This window comes from Rhinolophus hipposideros (assembly GCF_964194185.1).
Source record: "Rhinolophus hipposideros genome assembly, chromosome: X".
In the NCBI taxonomy this organism is placed as follows: Eukaryota; Metazoa; Chordata; class Mammalia; order Chiroptera; family Rhinolophidae; genus Rhinolophus; species Rhinolophus hipposideros.
This window is the reverse complement of record NC_138046.1, coordinates 26,678,975-26,694,050: the sequence shown is the minus strand read 5'-3', so window position 1 is coordinate 26,694,050 and position 15,076 is coordinate 26,678,975. Positions and strand designations below refer to the sequence as shown.

The following is a 15,076-nucleotide window of genomic DNA, read 5'->3' as shown; positions in this document are numbered from 1 at the left end:
GATTCTTGATGTGATCTCTGTATACTTTTTAAAAGATACCTGCTGTGTCTTAAAGAAATTGCACCCATTCTCCTCTGCTCTATCAGAAATTCTACTTCCTGTGCAAAATTGAGACATGAGCTACAAAGCAAGTGAGAGACTTGGATCAAAGGACGTAGGCTCTGCTTGGCTGCCACCTGGTTCGTGGAGCCACTCTGTTCATCCCTGCTCATGGGAGGTCATGTGCGTCCTTCTGTTCATACCCCAAGCATCTGCTTTAAGTTTATCCTCAGTCAGGGGATGGTTCTCTCCTAAACTCCAGAGCTGCCAGTGGAGCTCCATTGTGCCCTAGGGACTGTCTCAAGATGTGAGAGGAACATAAGAGAGAGAGATAGGAGGGAGGAGAAAGAGGCACAGAGAGAGGAGAAGGAGGTGAGGAGATGTAGTGGAGGGGTGCAGGCCAGAAGTGGTTCCCCTGCCCTATCTTACCCACATTATACTGGGGTCATCTCATTATACTTTCTCCTAGTGACATAGCCTGAGGTCTAGACGCCCAGGTTACCACTTGGGCCATATTGTCCTCACCCTGTATCACCTCTGCAGGCCAGTTCATGATGCAGTGGTCAACGACAACCTGGAGACCATCTGGCTCTTGCTGTCTTATGGGGCCGACCCCACGCTGGCCACCTACTCTGGACAGACGGCCATGAAGCTGGCCAGTAGCGACACCATGAAGCGCTTTCTCAGCGGTAAGCCCAGACCAGACTTGAAGCCATCATTTTGGGGACTGGCCTCTGATTCCTGAACTCCTGAGGAGCTACTCATCTCCCTCCATCTCAAACAGCTTCCGTGAGGGGTGTCAGCCCTCTTCCCAGGATTACCTTCAAGGGTCTCAGAAATCTCTATGACCTTTGAAAAGCTCAAAGGTCCGCTTCCTCTTGTCCCTGTGCTGTGAGTGTCCGTGTTGCATGCATCCTCTTCAGGGCCCTAGTAGCCCATGGGGACACATTTCCCAGTGAGGCACGTGGGACAGGCCTCCTTGTGGAACAGCAGCCCCATTAATAGATTTAGCTGGGGGCAAAATGTATTGACCTGTGCTTTGAATGGGATGTCAGTTACAAAGAAGTGACACTTCGTGTTTTGCTTCTGTTTTTGCACTTTCTCCTGTTGGTGATCACAGTGGAAACCGTGGGATCCCTTCTGATGCTTTATTCCTCGTAGCCCTTGCCTGTGGTAACTGTGAATGTTCCCTCTGTGCCTCCCCCCTCCCCACCCCGATTCCTTTCTCTTCCTGTCTCACCTGCCCACTCTGGAAAAGTGTCTGGTGTTCAGGCCCATGGCAAGGGCCACAAGCCAATAAGCATTTATTTTCTCATTAGTGGATGTCAGCTGTTTGTCTGCAGTTAGATAGCTCTACTGAGTTGGGCAGCAGGAGGAAGATAAGGAGGGAAGCCTAGCTTGGGCATGCTCATTGGGAATCTCTTCAGACCTGACCTCCAAAGGAAGGAACCCCGCCTCCTCAGTGACATCACAGCTTGGCCCTTGCTCTGACAGTTACTTCTTCCGCTTGCCTAAGCAAAAGACAGATGGAGCAGTTGGGAGTTGTATCACTGACACTCCTTGGAGGCATTGATGTTTGTGGTAGAACCCCTCCTCTCTTGGACTGGGAGCACACGGGACTGAGGGCTTGCCCAAGGCCACTCCCTGGTTTGTCCCCACCCTACAGAGAGACAGTTCTGGGCTCCTAATCAGGAGCTCATTTGTTTATCAATCAAAGGTTAACTAGGTAGCTGATGATGGAGGAAGAAACAAAGGAAAGTGAACTGAAGGTCCCCATGAAAGGGGGACTAGGTGAGAAGTGCAAGCAAATACTAATAAAAGCTGGAGGGGGATCGATGGGAGGCTGCTGAGGGAGGCCTTGGCTTCTTCTCAGCCAATCTCCATCCAGTCCCCAGTCAAGCAGACTAAACCCTGCAGTTGCTGGTCACTGTGTATGGGCGTCAGGCCTCACAGCTGGACCCAACCTCTCCCTGGCTCCCAGGAGGAGGACTTCCTTTTACTTCCCCCAAGCTGTGGGGTCCTAGGCCCCTGAGGGGCAGAGCAACTTTGTGGTGCTCATTTAGCCATTTGTCCTGGGCCAGTGATGACTCCTATTCCTTTTAGCTGAACCAGGGCTCAGGGAAAGCACCCTTTGTAGCCTCCTCCCACATACTGTGCTCCACGTGTACTCTCACATGTACACGTGTGTGGTTGTCTGCAGTTCACTAGATTCCCAGGAAAAGCTGACACAGATGACCATTCAGGGCATTTCAGCTTGATAAAAGCATCACGTGAAGCTCTGTCTCTGATCAACAGCTCTAATGTAGGGCCTCTGTGGACTAGAGACTGCCCCACGAGGGTCTTGGGGCCTTCTGCATCCACGTAAAGCTATCTCTGACTACTCAAGTAAGCAGATGAACTCTTTACGTCCCAGGCCCCTTCTCCAAAATCCCAAAGGAGTTTGAATGTTCAAATTATTTTAGATTAAGAAATAAAAAATAAACACGTTTTTCTCTCTTCTTATTTCTATTAACTCATCTCAACTACTAGTCAGCCTTTTGACACCTCCTTAAACTAACTCGAATGCCAGTCCCTGTTACAGAATCAAGAGAAGACTTAATTCCGGCACTTCCTAGCCTATCCAGGCTGAACACCTTCATTCAAATCTTGTTATTGTTTCTCAGCTTTGTGGGATGGAGCTATAGCTTCATAATGGCGGCCAGAAGCTGAAGGGAGTGTTAAAACCGGGCCACCTCTTTTCTGTGCAAATGTCAACTGGTGTTAAAGGTAGAGCTCTTTCTGGTTGTTATGGAGAGTGCTAGCAAGCCTGGGTAGGACCTTGGCCTGACACCCCAGTGAGGCAGGCATTGACAGCAGTCAGCAGGCTTCCAGGAGGTGAGACTTGGGCCCAAAGACTGTTTTTTGGGGGACGAGAGGACAATACTCAGGGCCTTTTTTAAAAATTTAGGTGAAATTCACCTAATAGCTGTTTGGAAGTGAACAATTCAGTGATACTTAGTATATTCACAATGTTGTGCAACCATCATCAGGGGCTTTTTTTTGTTTCCTTGAACTGAATATTTCTCTCTCTCTCTCTCTCTCTCTCTCTCTCTCTCTCTCTCTCTCTCTCTCTCTCTCTCTCTCTCATCGTGGTACCCCTCCCCTCAGATCTCAAGGAGCCCCTGGGTAGAGTGGCATAGTGGCTGCAGGAAGCACCATGAGGTTGGAGCGGCAGTTCCCTCCACTGTCCCACATCCCCAACCCCTACACCTGGCTGCATTTTTTTTTTACCTTGCCTTTCTGACTGAGGTATTTAAAAAGCTTTTTTGCTGTTCATCCCCAAGCATTTGCCTGACCAGACTCTCCATAGATTAATTGTCTTCTTCCTCCCCTAGTGGAGATCCCACTGGGCAGAAAATGAAGGTGAATCCCATAGGGTGCCAAGGGCTCCATTTTCTGCAGGCAGAAAAAGTGAGTGAGAACATCAGGGTTGTGCCTCATGTAGAGCTTCCCTCACTTTGTGCAAGGCTGCTGTTCTTGACGAGTGTGAGAATCAAATCCTCTTTTAAATACACAAAGGGATGTCACTATTTACAGGTACCCTGTAGTGAATCCTTTTGTAACGCAGAAGATGTTGGTATTCATCTGGGTGGTAAATGTGGCTTTTCCTATATTGGGTTGGCCTAAAGTGAGGCCCATTTCTCCTGAGATTTTGAAGGATGTAGCAGCACTCCTTTATCCATTCATTCATCCATGCATTTATGGAGCCCCTGTTGGGTTTCACGTATACTGCCGGATACTGGAGGCCAGACACTCAGCCCTTTCTCTTTCCTTCTGGGGCTTGGAGCACCAAGCCATCCAAACCATCCCAAAGGCCTTGGGAAGAAAGACCTTATCCTTCGGCCAAATGACAGGCAGGCATGTGACTGATTTGCCTTTGACCCTTTGAAGATCCAAGCTAGCTAAGGGAAAACAGATTCGTTTTTCCTCCTCTGTCAGAAAGAATGTGGGGGCTGGGGGCCATTGTTACCATTTGGTTTGGGGCATGGGAGGAAGTATCAGGACTGCTTTTCCTTCCACTGATGAAAGGGTTAGCAATTTACCACTTGAGGTCACTGAATCACAGGTTTTTGTTTTTCCTGCCAGAGACCTCTGCCATATGACCCCATGTCAAAGACCACTTGTTTTTTGTTTTTCTCTCCTTTCATGGCCCTTAGCTGGCAACTTGATTGAAGGAGATGGGGAAGGGTATGATGGGACCCTGGGAAGTAGAGAAACTCTAATTGCCAGGGTGATCACTCACACTGAGTACTTATTTTTTTTTCATCAAGGCGAAATTCACATAAAATTAACCATTTAAAAGTAAACAATTCAGTGGCATTTGTCCGTTCACAAATGCCTCTATCTACTTCCAAGACATTTTCATCACCCCAAAATGAAACCCCATACCCAGTAACCAGTTGCTTTCCATTTCCCTGTCCCCCCAGCCCCTGGCAACCACCCATCAACTTTCTCTCTATGGATTTGCCCATTCTGGACATTTCATATAAACAGAATCACACAATATGAGGCCTTTTGTGTCTGACTTCTTTCACGTTGCAGCATGTTTTCAAGGTCCATCCATGTGGTATGTGTAAGTACTTCCTTCCTGTTAAGGTTGAATAACATCCCATTGTGTGGATGTCCATTTTTTTTTTCATTCATCAGTTGACGGGCATTTGGGTTGTGTCCACCTTTTGGTGATTGTGACTGCCACACTATGAATGTGCTTGTACAAGTATTTGTTTGGGTACCAGTTTTCAGTTCTTTTTGGTATATACCTAGGAGCAGGATTGCTGGGTTGAGGGAAAGGATAAAAGACTGAAAATTGTGGGAAGTGGCAAGGGAGAGTTAAGGAAAAGAAAAGTCACTCTTCCTCCTGATTGTATGTGAACAACTGTGAGGAAACATGACTCGCAGCTGTGCCATCAGGCAAACCTTGTCGTTTCTTCTTGTGTACCGCTCACAGGCTTCTTCTAACTTTTGCATCTTTGCTCACGCCAGTTAACTTTTGGCTGTCTCAAAAAGGTAAATTCACCTGCGGATGACAAAGATTTGCTGTTAGTGAGGAGAAAGAGAGGAATGAGCCAGGGGCTCTGAAGGCAGTTCCTTGAGAGGAGCCCTAGAAATGTGATGAGCTAGGGTGCTTGAGGGAATTCTCCAGCAACCTCTCGGGGGGGACAGCAGTCATTGGAATGCCTGGGTTTCAGCATGCTGGTTAAGCAAGCACATTACTTTATAGTCTTGCCTTGTAGTAATCCCTCCCTCCCTTCCTTTCTTCCCCATGTATTACGCTCTCACTGTGTGCCAGGCACCTGGGCTTAGGTGCCAAGGAGACAATGATGAACAAGACCGATGTGGTCCCTGCCTTTTGGGAACTTAGGATCTTATTCTTTTATCTCCTAGGACACATAGCATAGGGCTAGGCACAGAATAGACACCTACCTACCGAATTTCCTGAAAATAAGACCGGGTCTTATATTAATTTTTGCCCCAAAAGATGCATTAGGGCTTATGTTCAGGGGATGTCATCCTGAAAAATCATGCTAGGGCTTATTTTCCAGTTAGGTCTTATTTTCAGGGAAACATGGTAACTGACAAATGATTTAGGAAGAAACTACTGCTAAATTTCAAGTGGCACAGGGTACAGAAGAGCACATAAGCTGGCAGCAATGACCTCAGAGTTTTTTTTATGAAGTGCACAAAAGATCTAATGTACGTGACTGAAGGTTTTCCATTCTAGCTGCTCAAACATTACTTTGAAAGCTTCTCTCTGGCTGCCTTTTCCTACTGGAAGAAAGCCTTCATCTCCTAGAAGGTTGCTAAAAAAGGACTTCTTTCAGCAGGTCAGAACAGCTAATAGGCCTCTTTTGCTGATAGGAAGGTATGTTGGAGTTCAGTGGTACCTTCCATTGGGGGAAACTAGCTCCACTCCTTTAAAAGTGGCTGCCTACTTCCTCCTGGGATTTTTTTTTAGGGGACACCCTCACCTCACCTGTGCCCTTTGGACTCTTTCTTGTTCTGTTGCCCAGGTATCACTTGAGGGCTGGTGGCACCCATACACAGCTAAATTAGCTTGCCAACTGTACTAGTTGGCATACTGACAACTGCTGGGCCACGTACCCACAAATGACACAGTTGAATTTGTCATGAAAATCTGCTTTTTGTCCATGTAGGTTTGAGAGGTGAAACAGTTCCACTAGATGGTGCTTAGCTAGGAAACAAGGAGGCTAAAGGGTGACCTAATATCTGTCCTCAGATCAAGTAAGCAAAAGGTGGTTCAATCTTTTTATTGTAGGAGAATGCTTATAACATAAAATTTACTATTTTAGTCATTTTAAAGTGTACAATTGAGTGATATTAAGTACATTCAGAATGTTGTGCAACTATCACCACTATTGAGTTTCAGAATTTTTCTATCACCCCAAAAGGAAACCCTGTACCCATTAGGCAGCCATTTCCTATTCCCTCCCAACCACTGATCTGCTTTGTAGTCTATAGATGTTCCTGTTCTGGATATTTCATATATATGGAATCATATAATATGTAGCCTTTTGTGTCTGGCTTCTTTCACTTAGTGTAATGTTTTCACATTGTATCCATATTGTAGTATATATCGGCACTTCATTCCTTCTTCTGACTGAATAACATTCCATTGTCTGGATATACCACATTTTATTTATCCTTTTATCAGCTGAATGACATTTGGGTTGTGTCCACTTTGGAGCTATTGTGAATAGAGTTGCTATGAACATTCGGGTATAAGGTTCTGTTTGAACACCTGCTTTCAATTCTTTTGGGTCTGTACTTAGGAGTGGAAGCAAAAGGTTTTTGTCAGGATGAACTTGGCCATCTCCCCCATGTTTTTCAAATATGAAACAGAGGAATTGTGCTTCCTTATCTTTCTTTGAATTTGGGGAGATCATTATTGGATAAATGAACATTGTGACCAGCAGGGAATTAAAATCTTATGGTAGGTCTAGGATTCTGCTTAGAGAGTAATTCCCTACACCATTTAAAGCAGGGATCCCAGACCTAAACGCCTTCACGTAAGAGAGCGGAGCAGGCTGGGTGGGGACTGTTGAATTGTAGAGCAGCACATGTCGCCTCTCCCTCTAGTCCACTGTTGACATGCAGGAATGTGGCTGTAGTGTTGCCAGATCTGATGTTTTTTTCAAGAAAAGTTGGAAATCTGGATTTTTTAAGTGAAATTTTTCAATTTTAAAATGATGGATGCTAATCTATTGTTGTTGTTTGTTTGTTTAAAACACTGGGCCAAACCCCAGGTGGTCAGTGGACTGCCTTTGGCTCCTGGCTGCTGGTTTGCAACCCCTGATTGATAGCTGGAAGCATATCACTCTCTTGTCACTCCCGGCCCCTCTGGTGGTCCTTCCCTTCTCCCATTCTCCTAGCCACACATGGACGTACTTTGCTTCCAGATTCTTTCTCCAGCCTACCCTCCTTGTCTCACTACCTTCTCTTCTTTCATCAGATCACCTTTCGGATCTTCAGGGCCGGGCAGAGGGTGATCCTGGTGTATCCTGGGACTTTTACAGCAGTTCTGTATTGGGTAAGCTTTCAGTGGGGTTCCCCCCTCCTCTCCCATGGCTCAGAGATGCAGGATTTCCTTTGGGTTTCACTGATTCTTTTCAAAGGCAGGAGTGACCCTGTGGAGGTAGCCCTTCTTCCCCTGTTAGTATCTTACAGACCCTTTCAGCCCAAACCCTAGTGTATACTTCCCCCAGACTCAGAACTCATTGACCTAAATCAGGAGATGCCATTGATTTGGACAAAGCTATTGCTCATTAGCCCTCTACTGCTCTCCATCTTGGGTATTTATTTTTAATTCTCTTCCAAGATCCCTTTTTCCTCCCTTGTTTTTTCCTAATCCTGCCAGAAGCCCCGCCCCTATGCACATTGTCACCTCATGTGACATTTCTCACACTCAAGAGGGACCTAACTCCTCATCTGGCAGCTGCCATTTTCTCCCGCCTCTGCCCCTACAATGCACACAGTTTCTAAGATAGCTGCTGTCTCTTGAGCCCTCAGCTTTCTTCTTTTGGAAGAGCAGCCAGTCTTTATCTGTGTCAGTCATCTGGCATTCACCATCAGGCCAAGGACTGCAGATTGAGGGAGGCACCCACCCCTGAGCTTGAAGGAAGCTAGAGCAGGAGGTTGGGATGGAGTGAAACAAGCCATACCCAAACACGTGGCTGACACGTGGCTGGGGGAAGGGAACCGTGGGAGCCCCATCCAAGCTTTTAGGGATCCCAGCAAGTAATCAGGATGATTTGGGAAAGCTGTGAGAAGTGAAGGACAGGTGTTTCTTTGTCTCTTTCTTTCTTTATTTTATTTTATTGGGGAACAGTGTGTAAAAACAAGACCCATCAGCTCCAAGTCAAGTCATTGTTTTCAACCTGGTTGTGGGGGGAGGGGGGCGCAGCTCAGCTCCAGGTCAAGTCTTTTTGAGTCTAGTTGTGGAGGGCGCAGCTCCCTGGCCCATGTGGGGATTGAACCGGCGACCTTGGTTTTATGAGCACTGCGCTCTAACCACTGTGTAAACTGGCGCCCTGAAGGACAGATGTTTTTACCTTTCCTTTGACTGTGGTAGTATCTTTAGGCTTCCATCTCCAACAGCTGAGCAGCTCGTCCTTCACATCACCTTGCTTTTTTCCGATTGAAATGTGGAGGAGTATAATGAATCTCTGGCCACAAAATACTGTCTTCCAAGACTAGAACATTCATGTGCTCTCCCAAGGATGGGAACTATAGGATTAGCACACCTTGGCCCACGCCAGGGGGGCTGTGGACTTGTTTATCAGGAGATAATCACCCACCTTTATAACCCGTTGTCTCGTTGGAGCATTTCTGTTCTTCGGTTTGTGCATGTAGCTAATTCTTAATTCCCTGTGTGCTCTCCTTATAGAGGAAAAAGACGGGTTTGCCTGTGACCTCCTACATAATCCCCCTGGGAACTCCGATCAAGAAGGAGATGATGGGGAAGAGGATGATTTTATGTTTGAGTTCTCAGACAAGCCTCTTCTCCCTTGCTACAACCTCCAAGTGTCAGTGTCCCACGGGTAAGTGTCTAAGAGATCTATGGGAACTGAGGACCAGGATCCTGGCAACCCCTGGCCTGCTTCCCTGTGAAGGGTAGAGTTCTCCAGAAGGAAGCTAAAACCTGGAGAACAAATGCTGGAGCATGGGAAAGATAATATATATGACCAAGGCCAGCCTGACTTTCTAGCCCAGATTGGTTATGTTCACAATAGAAGCTGTAAGCTCTAGATACATTGACTGTATTTATTCCCCAAACCCCAGATCTAGATTCACTCTCGAAAGGATTTGTGCGTTGTTCCTGAGTGTAAGAGATAATCTGGGAGATATTTGGGCTGATGAACTATTAGAATCTCTGGAACATTTTTGTGGTTTCGGGGGACAGCGAGAAAGAATTCTGAAATTGAGAGTCTTGGAAAAGTCGGGACATATGGTTGCCACAACTATGGGGCCAATGGTCCTTAAGTAATACACAGGCTGGCTTCTCATAGCCTTCATGCTGGCAAGATGATGGCAACGGCGCTGTCATCTCAGATTACTATGTATTTATAACAGTGTTCACCCATTTTTGGAGACTAGAATATACCTGACACTTAACATTAGCCTGAACCCAATTTAATCTTTATTTGATGATTCAGAAGGGAGCTGGACAGACTGCAGGGCTGTGGTTTTTGTTGGGTTCACTGTACGGCAACAAGTGGCAGTGCTGGTTAGGACGATGCAGGATGAATTGTCCTTTTGTTCTTAGCCTCCATCATTAAGTATTTTCTTCTTCTTGGTCTATTCACATATTTTAAATACCTTTGCAAACACTTTTAAGGATACTTTTTTTGGATATCTATTCTTAAAATATCAGATCCTACGTTTTGTTAAGTGAAAGAGCATGAAGTGCACATGATAGAGAAAGGCGTGGACAATGGATTATGAACCATTCAACTGAGCCCCTCTGTTGACAACTCTAACCACTTGACCACAGTTTCTTTGCATACCTTCCCTCATGAACTGATAAGAATTAAACTAGCCTATATGATGACACTAGTAGAGATTAAGTGTCAGGGGCTTTTGGTCCTATTCTTCTGCACATAAGCTGATCCTGAGGGCGGGGTTAGACCTCTGAGATATAGTATTGCACAGTTAATTCCTCCAAAGTATTCAGCACCTCCCTCTCTGAAACAGGATCTGGGGCCCCAGGCATTAAAAGGACCAGGGTAGTATGCTTTAGACGCGGACAGAACACAGGCAACCAGGGCTGTGCACCACTTAGCAAGCGGGTGGCAGGCAGGCTTTCGGTTGAGAGTTTGGTGCTGCCAAAGCTGCTTTTCCTGATGTTACATCCTCCAGCGCCTCTTCTGAATCTGTGCGTCCCCACAGCTGCAGCAGGATGTGAAACTTTTGTTTTGCAAGAAGTAGTAGGGGGTGTAGAACAATGACTCTAAGGCCCTGTAGCATTCAGAAGTGACTTCTGTATCGTCAAAGCAAAACTGAATTCTAGTCTTTAGTGTGAATGTTTTGGGGGTTGTTGTTTTTTTTGCATTCTTTGAAGGTGAGGATCCAAGTGTATGGTATCTGTAGTCCCTTTCTCTTACCCCAGAACACTCCATTCCCTGATTGTGAGATGACAGAGTTTGTGCTCATTTGGAAGAAATGTTGCATTTTAGGAATAAGGATTGTCGGTCGCAGTAGAAGTTTTAGGTGCTGTACAGAACCTTCAGTTCCATAAACATGTCTTAAGCAGTTGCACCAGGTCAGACACTGAGGACCAGAATACAGTTCTGGCCTTCAGAGAGTCTCCAGTCTAGTGGAGGAGACAGACAAGTATAAAATTAACCCTAATAAAAGGCCAAATGTCCTAAGCAAATTTATTATTGTTAACAACTCAAACAGTTCAGAATAGTGTCAAGTAAAAAATAACAGTTGTAGTCCACCCTGAGCCCCCATTCCTATGCCACAGAGAGAACCAAAGTTTACGTTTCTTTTGTATCCTTTCCAAAATGGGCTCCATTAAAAGTAGTATAATAGGGGTGTGTACCAGGTGCCAGAGACTGTGGAAGATGGGACGAGCAACCAGTTACATCGGGGGAAGTCTTCATGGGTGATATGGCATCTGATCTGGGCTGGAAAGGAGAGGATGAGGGAGGGTGTGGCGTGAGCAAAAGGCACTAAGACATACACGTTCATAAAGCAGGGCTCGTCCTTCCTCAAATGGCTAGCACTTGGTAGAGTGGGGGATACAGTGTGTGTGTGTGTGTGTGTGTGTGTTTTATTGAGTGGAGATTGGGCTGAAAAGGTTGAATGGGGTCATGTTTGGAAGGTCTTGCATAAAACCATGTGAAAGAACTTGGATTTTTTTTTTATTTTTATTTTTTGCTGGAGGTACTGGGGATCCATTGAAAGCTGTTTAGGGAGGGAATGAACAGGTCAGATTTTCTTTATAGAAAACTAATAGTAACAGAGGTTCCAGTGTGGGTGCGGGGGAGGGCAGAAGAGTGACTCTTGGCAGTTAGGAGGCTGATGTAATATAGTCCAGGCCAAAACTGGTGAGGACTAGACCTGGGACAGTAAATGGCAAGAAGGGAAAGCCCAGGAAACGGAGACCACTGACATGAGGATGCAGCATTTCTTCCTGGTTTAGTCAACACAAGCGTTTGGCCTATGACTGGCCTCTCCAGCACCCCTCCCAGCTGTCCCTAGCCTGCCACTCAGTCGAGTGTGCTCAGCAAAGGCAGACTTTCTGTAATGTGAGCTCCAGCCCTGCAGAAACGATGGTGCTGCCGCTGGAGAAAAAAAAAATCTTGTCTAATGCATTCCAGAGCCAAAAAGAAATGCCTTTTGGATTACCCGCAGTGTCGGCCTTTCTCCATGGCCCCCGCTCTGCTGGGGAAGATTTTGGAGAACAAGGAGGCAAGGGAAGCAGGAGTGAGAACAGGAAAGGGAAACCAGCCCGGGCTGGCAAAGGTTGGTGGGGGAGGAACTGGTCCTAGCAGATGATAAATTCCAGGTCATGGTTGTAGGTAAGGCCTCAGGAAGCCTGCTAAGAGTTTTAGCTTCTGGAAGACCCCTTTCCCTCCTGCTCCCACTTTTTGGAAGAGGTCAGTTATGGGTTGAGTACTCGCCATTTAGCTGAAAGCTGGGCCAGCCAACAGAGGGGGCAGAAGCAAATTTTTGCCTTAGCTACACCCAAGAAGCCTCTGGTTTAGTACGGGTAGCCAGACTTACAGGCTTCCTGGGTCTTCCACAGTGGTCCCAGTACCCCCGCCACTTCCCCTCCGCCTCCTTCCCTAATTCTCATCCTTGCCTTTTCCAGGCCCAGCAACTGGTTTCTCTTTACCGATGTCCTGAAGAGGCTGAAGCTTTCCTCAAGGATCTTTCAGGCTCGGTTCCCGCACTTTGAAATTACCACCTTGCCCAAGGCTGAGTTCTACAGGCAGGTGGCCTCCAGTCAGCTGCTGACCCCTGCTGAGAGGCCTGGAGGCATGGACGAATGCCCCCCAGGCTCCTCTGAGACTGTGGAGCTGGTGCGGTATGAGCCCGAGCTACTTCGGCTCCTAGGGTCTGAGGTGGAGTTCCAGCCTTGGAACAGTTGACCAGGAAAACAGCCCCTTCCTTTTCTTCTTTCTCCTCCCAAGTTCACCCTTCCCTACCTCCTGTTTCCCCCGCCTCACCCCCCCCACCCCACCCCCCGCCGAGCACCAGACTGCAGAATGAGGCAATAATACGGACCAACAAGAAGCCGCCTTATCAATGCCAGCATTAGTGACTGGATTTTTTGGGGGGAGGGCAGGTTACAATTAGTTCTCATCTCCCTGTCATCGTTATTGTTGTGTGGTTGGTGATGAGGGTGGAAAGTTGAACTCCACGTCTGAGGATAAGAGGTCTCTGGGGTGGTGGGAGGTGGCACCGGGTTCCCTTAGACGGGCCTCCTTGTGTGTGACCAAGATAAAACCTTGGCCCTGGGTGGCTGTGGCCTGCCTGGAGGAGAAATGAGAAAAGTTAAATCTCTGAGCGCCCCCTCTATTCCCCTTTGTTCTTCTGTCTTCCATAGTATTTATTTTATTAGTATTTAATTTGTATTGTTTCATTGGTTTCTGATAAGTCTATATCACTGTGATGATTTGAGACAACGTGTCGAATTGAGGGACTTTCTTCACCTCCTTTCTTTGTTTTTCTTGATAAGCTCTGGAGCTGCTCCCTCCCTTCCTCCCTCCGAGAGTTTATCCCAGGTTCCCCCCCATCACTGGGGAGGGGACAGAAAGGGGTGGGTGGCCATCGACTTGTGACTGATGAAGATGGCTGGTGCTGGCCAAGGGCTGGGGGTTGGGGGTAAATCCTGAGGCTTTGGTGCTCCCCCACCCCCAGTTTTTCTCATTTCACCAACCCCTGCCCTTTGCAGCAGCCCCGATATCTTGAGATTAGTGTTTACTGGGGATGGGAGAGGATTGTGGGAGTGAGGAGTTAATGAGTTACTTTAATAAAGGAGAATTGAGAATGGGCCTGAAGGATAAGGTTGCCCCCTCCTCATGCTTTCTTCTGCTCCCTCAGAGTGCACAATATGGGTTTGTTCCTGCAGCTATTCCCCTTGCACCCCAGCCACCTCACACAGGTCTGCCCTCACCCTCTCTGGATACTGAGCCTCTCAACTCCCAGCTCATGCCCCCCATTTCTTCTTACCAGACTCGAAGCACCCCTTTCCTCTCTCTTCTCTCTCTCCTCTCCCCTTCTCCGTCTGCCCTCCATTCTTCCTTGGAATCTGTAGAGGGCTGTTTGGTTGACTGCCAGATGTGAAATCCAGGCCTCAGCTGTTTCCTAGGTGAGGGCAGGAGACTTGTCTCAGGCAGGGAACCAGGCTGAGAGCTTGGCCTTGGGCCTCCAGCATTGGGCTGGTTCAGGGAGAGAGAGGGAGGAGCTTGGGCTGCTTCCTTGTCCCCGCCCCGCTCTGTGGCATTGTCTTTCCCATTCTTGTTCTTATTTTTCTACCAATTGCTATTTTTCCGAACAATCCTTGTAGAGTATGTGCCATCCAAAGGCGGGAGGGCTTCACTGTGGCCGGCTCTGGTTGGAGATGGTACAGTTTTATTGTACAGGTGCTAAAACAACAACAAAAGAAGAAAATGGAAAAAAAAAGACAAAAATATGCCAGTTTGGGGATAGGACAATCTGTTCTCTGGAGACTCCTGACCCATGTGGGAGCATTGGTGGTTCTTTTCTATGTATTGTTTGTTCTTGGTTCCCAGGGGGAGGTTCTCAGCCCCCTTCCATAGGACTGCTCCCCACCCCCACCATACTGCCCCGTTGGTTTTGAACAGTTGTTCTCCCTTTTAAAACATACTATACATATATATATATATATATATATATATATATATATATATATATATATATATATATATATATAGTCAAGGGGTTTTGGGTTTTAATTTTTTGGTTTTGTTGGGGTTCATGGTATTTTGTGGTTTATTTTATGTTTGCCTTTAATTTTTTGCATTTGGGTGTGTATTCTGGCTGCCCTTTATGTTTCATTTTAAGCAACTGGCTGTGGAGTCAAAAACACTTGCATACTGAAAAACCTGTGTCAGGGCTCCTGTCTCCTGTCTCTCTTTACTATTCTCCCGTATTGGCTTTTCCTTGGTTAAAGAAGATGGGCATCCTGATGAGGTCAGAGGGGGAAACCCTGATACTGCTTTGCAGTTTTCAGTTTTTAAGGGTGCAACAAAGGAGGACAAGGTGGAGTGGGTAGTGAACATTTGGGTCACGGACGCAAGATCTGGGAAGAAAAGGAAAGGCAGGGGCAAATCTGGGGGGCTTGGCTGGTGGGGAGAATTGCATACCTGCCCTGGTTTAGGAGAGTGTGTGTGTGCGTGCGTGTGCGTGTGCCTGTGTGCACGTGTACGAGTGCACGTGCACATCCCTTGTTTGCCGCAGGAGTAGCAGGCTAGGAGGGAGGAGGCCTCTTTCAAGTGGTTGT

The 15,076-nt window shown here is 47.0% G+C and overlaps 1 protein-coding gene across 2 annotated transcripts in view; it reads left to right on the top strand.

Annotated features, from left to right (window-relative positions):
• The window catches only part of BCORL1 (BCL6 corepressor like 1), a 59,204-nt gene extending 45,004 nt beyond the window's left edge, over positions 1-14,200 (top strand). For both annotated transcript variants that reach the window (XM_081042041.1, XM_081042040.1), the window contains exons 11-14: positions 583-728; positions 7,550-7,627; positions 8,984-9,137; positions 12,419-14,200. In XM_081042041.1, the coding sequence (XP_080898167.1) occupies positions 583-728; positions 7,550-7,627; positions 8,984-9,137; positions 12,419-12,698 (658 nt within the window). In that variant the 3' untranslated portion in view covers positions 12,699-14,200. The remainder of the gene's footprint in view (positions 1-582; positions 729-7,549; positions 7,628-8,983; positions 9,138-12,418) is intronic.
• The last annotated feature ends 876 nt before the right edge of the window (positions 14,201-15,076 follow it).